The sequence below is a fragment of the Patiria miniata genome, unplaced genomic scaffold (assembly GCF_015706575.1).
Source record: "Patiria miniata isolate m_02_andy unplaced genomic scaffold, ASM1570657v1 HiC_scaffold_25, whole genome shotgun sequence".
Classification (NCBI taxonomy): Eukaryota; Metazoa; Echinodermata; class Asteroidea; order Valvatida; family Asterinidae; genus Patiria; species Patiria miniata.
Window position 1 is genome coordinate 9974851 of NW_024037064.1, and position 3104 is coordinate 9977954.

The 3104-nt window shown below is 42.4% G+C and overlaps 1 protein-coding gene across 1 annotated transcript; it reads left to right on the top strand.

The window, feature by feature from the left end:
* The first annotated feature begins 428 nt into the window (after window positions 1-428).
* Window positions 429-2799, top strand: LOC119733270 (E3 ubiquitin-protein ligase TRIM71-like). The gene is made up of 2 exons (XM_038206855.1): window positions 429-1428; window positions 2086-2799. Exons 1-2 carry the CDS (start codon window positions 510-512, stop codon window positions 2706-2708), a joined length of 1542 nt encoding a protein of 513 aa, XP_038062783.1. The 5' UTR covers window positions 429-509; the 3' UTR covers window positions 2709-2799.
* The last annotated feature ends 305 nt before the right edge of the window (window positions 2800-3104 follow it).

Here is a 3104-nt window from a genome sequence, read left to right on the forward strand (position 1 = left end):
ATTTCAAATGCAAAAACACATCCTGTCAATTACTAGTGGTCCCTCCCCATATAGGGAAACATGCGTATGATGCATTTGTATCACTCTTATGTTTTAAATAAAATATTTTTCTTCACATTTATTAGACAGAAATGGCGACTGGACCTGCAGTAAGCTCAGCTCTAGAGTCGATCAGCAGACATCATCTTGAGTGCAGCATATGCCAGGGGAGATACCAACAGCCAAAGATACTGGAATGCCTACATAGCTTTTGTGAGCAATGTCTGCTGAAATATTGCAGCAAGAAGCATCAGGGCGCTGTAGAAATTCCTTGCCCTGTGTGTCGACAGGAGACAAAACTTCCCGAGGTGGGGGTGGAAGGTCTGAAAACAAACTTTCATTTGATTGGTCTGATTGAGGAGCTTGAACTTCAGGGAAAAATAGTGGGATCGGGTGATACCTGTCTTTTGTGTGATGTATGTGAGGAAGACAACGAGGCAACGCAGCGATGTCTGGATTGTGGCCAGTATATGTGCTCAGTCTGCAGCAGAATGCATCTTCGATTCGCAGCAACATCAAACCACAAGATAGCTCCATTGAAGGACATTCGTGAGGGAAAGGTTACAGTGACAAAGAAACACCAGAAACAACATCCGAAATGTCTTATTCATGAGGGCGAAGTGGCACGGTTCTTTTGTACCACTTGTGACATGCTGATCTGCCGAGATTGTACTGTCGTAAACCATTGCAAACCAGAACACTCCTACATTGAGAGGGACGAGGCAACATCGACATACAAGCAATCTTTGGTTCAACTGTTTCCTCCTCTTGAAAACACTATAACAGAACTCCAGAAATCTCGAGAGAAAGTCTCAAGAACGAAAGAAGATTTGGGTGTCACAGTTAAGAGGGTCATGACAGAAGTGCAGGACAGAGCAGCTGAGATGCGAGCAGAGGTAACGGCTCAAGAAAATCGCATCCTTGATGACATCAAAAACATCCAAACAGATCGTGAACAAAAACTGGAAGAGTATGAGAAAACTATGGGCTTGACAGCGGAGAGATTTCAGTATTCACTCGATACGGCTAAAGAGGTGACAAGGACTGCATCAGATAGTGACTTTCTCTCACTCTATGCCACAATCAGCAAAGACTTGAAATTGTTGGCACATCAGAGTATGCCTGGAGTTGACAACAGGCTCGCATTTCTGAAGTTCAAGCAGAGTGAGGGTGTTGGTGGCATCAGTCTGGGTGAGGTGGTGACGGAAGACAAATGGGAGCTGTGTCGGGAGTTTGGTAAAGGGGGAAGCGGTCCAGGAGAGTTCAGCAGGGCTTGGGGCATAGCTGCTCGTCAACCTGATGAGATTGCAGTGACTGACTACAGCAACAAACGAGTTGTGATCTGCAGCATCGATGGCAACCAGAAAAGCACGATCCCGATGCAAGGAAGTAAGTTTAAATTACCGTGCATTGCAATCTGCCGAATTATGCACACGTACATGTATTTCTTTGCCAATCATTTTTTGCTTTTAATTTTCCCCAAGAGATCGATATGAAACAAAATCACAGTAACTTTGATGCGAAACATATTTTAGTGAATACAATGTACCTTTTTAATTATAAAGGCATTGTCCATGTCAAAAATCAAATTCCCTTGCTATTTTTTCATAAATTTAACAAAAACTACTGTAAATTAAACCTCATGTTTGACATTTGTTTTTTGCCCTGTCCCTACGCATTTTTAACTAGTTTGCTCTTGTTTGTTTTCATGAATTTGGTTTTCTCTCTTCATGACATTTTTCCAAAGGATGAAAGTTCAAGAAAAATCCATTGTTGTCAGGAGTCTTTTAGTTTTTTTCCCCTATTATCTCACTGAAAGATAAATAAGGCAATTATCGAAAGGCTTAAACATCAATATGTACAGGATACCTTAAGACACAGTGATATCCCTAATATGTACACGTACAAATGTATATTTGACAATGTGTAATTTGTTTGCCAGGGACACTCTTAAGATTTCAGTTTGGAATTTATTTTATACATGTAAATTCCAATTCAGATTGAAATTGACCACTGTTGTTTGTTTTTACATCGTGCCCCCTACAGGTCCACGTGGCGTCGCAGCTACACGCAGCAACAATCGCTTGGCGGTTGTTGAGGATGGCGCATCCCATGTGAAGGTGTTCAACAGCGACAACACGCTGGCATACAAGTTCCCAACGGTGCCGCCGAGTGAGGTCGGTAAGACCGCGGTTGACCTCCAGAGCGTAGCTGTCAAGAATGATGGTACCATTGCAGTGGGAGATGTGGCGAGGATGGTATTGACAGTGCACAGTCCCACTGATGGTGAGCTCCTTCATACCATACCAGTCAAGATTAAACCTTATTTTCTGGCTTTTGACAGCAATGATCGAGTGATAATAAGTGACTTTACATCACAGACAGTGGATATTGCCGGTGGCAATGGTACTACAAAACGCACCATCAAACCCACCATGAATGGTCAACCAGTGAAATACTGCAACGGTGTATGCACTGATAGCTCAGGTATCTATGTTGCAATGCCTAATGGTGAACACAATGGTCATATCCACCACTATGATCTTCAAGGTGGTTTTCTCAAGTGCATCGCACAGGGTCTGCATTGGCCATATGGAATCATGTTAACACCAGATAGGCAGCTGGCAGTGGCTGACCAGTACTCGGTGAAGATGTATGACCAAGTGTGATACGACATTCCTATCAGTCACGTCAATTTAAATCAATTAGAACAATTGCATCCAATCAGTTCTATAAAATGGACCCTATCAATGGGATGGAATAATGCTGATATTATCGATCTACTCGTTAGAATATTGGCTAGTCATTATCCCTCCTATGCAAAAAAACGTTCTGTGCAAGTTGTCAATTCAGTCAAAAATCAGTCTGGTAAGTGTTTTTGACGATTGAGAGCTCTTTGCCCACATACATGTATAGAAGGATTGACTGGCTGTGACTACAGCCATTCTTTGACTGTAGGTGATAGATCAGGCAGCTGTGCCTACTACTTATCTGCTTGTGTCTGTTGACTTAATTTGACTAGTCACAGTGCTTGCTTGAAATACATGTATGATCTGACTGTTTGG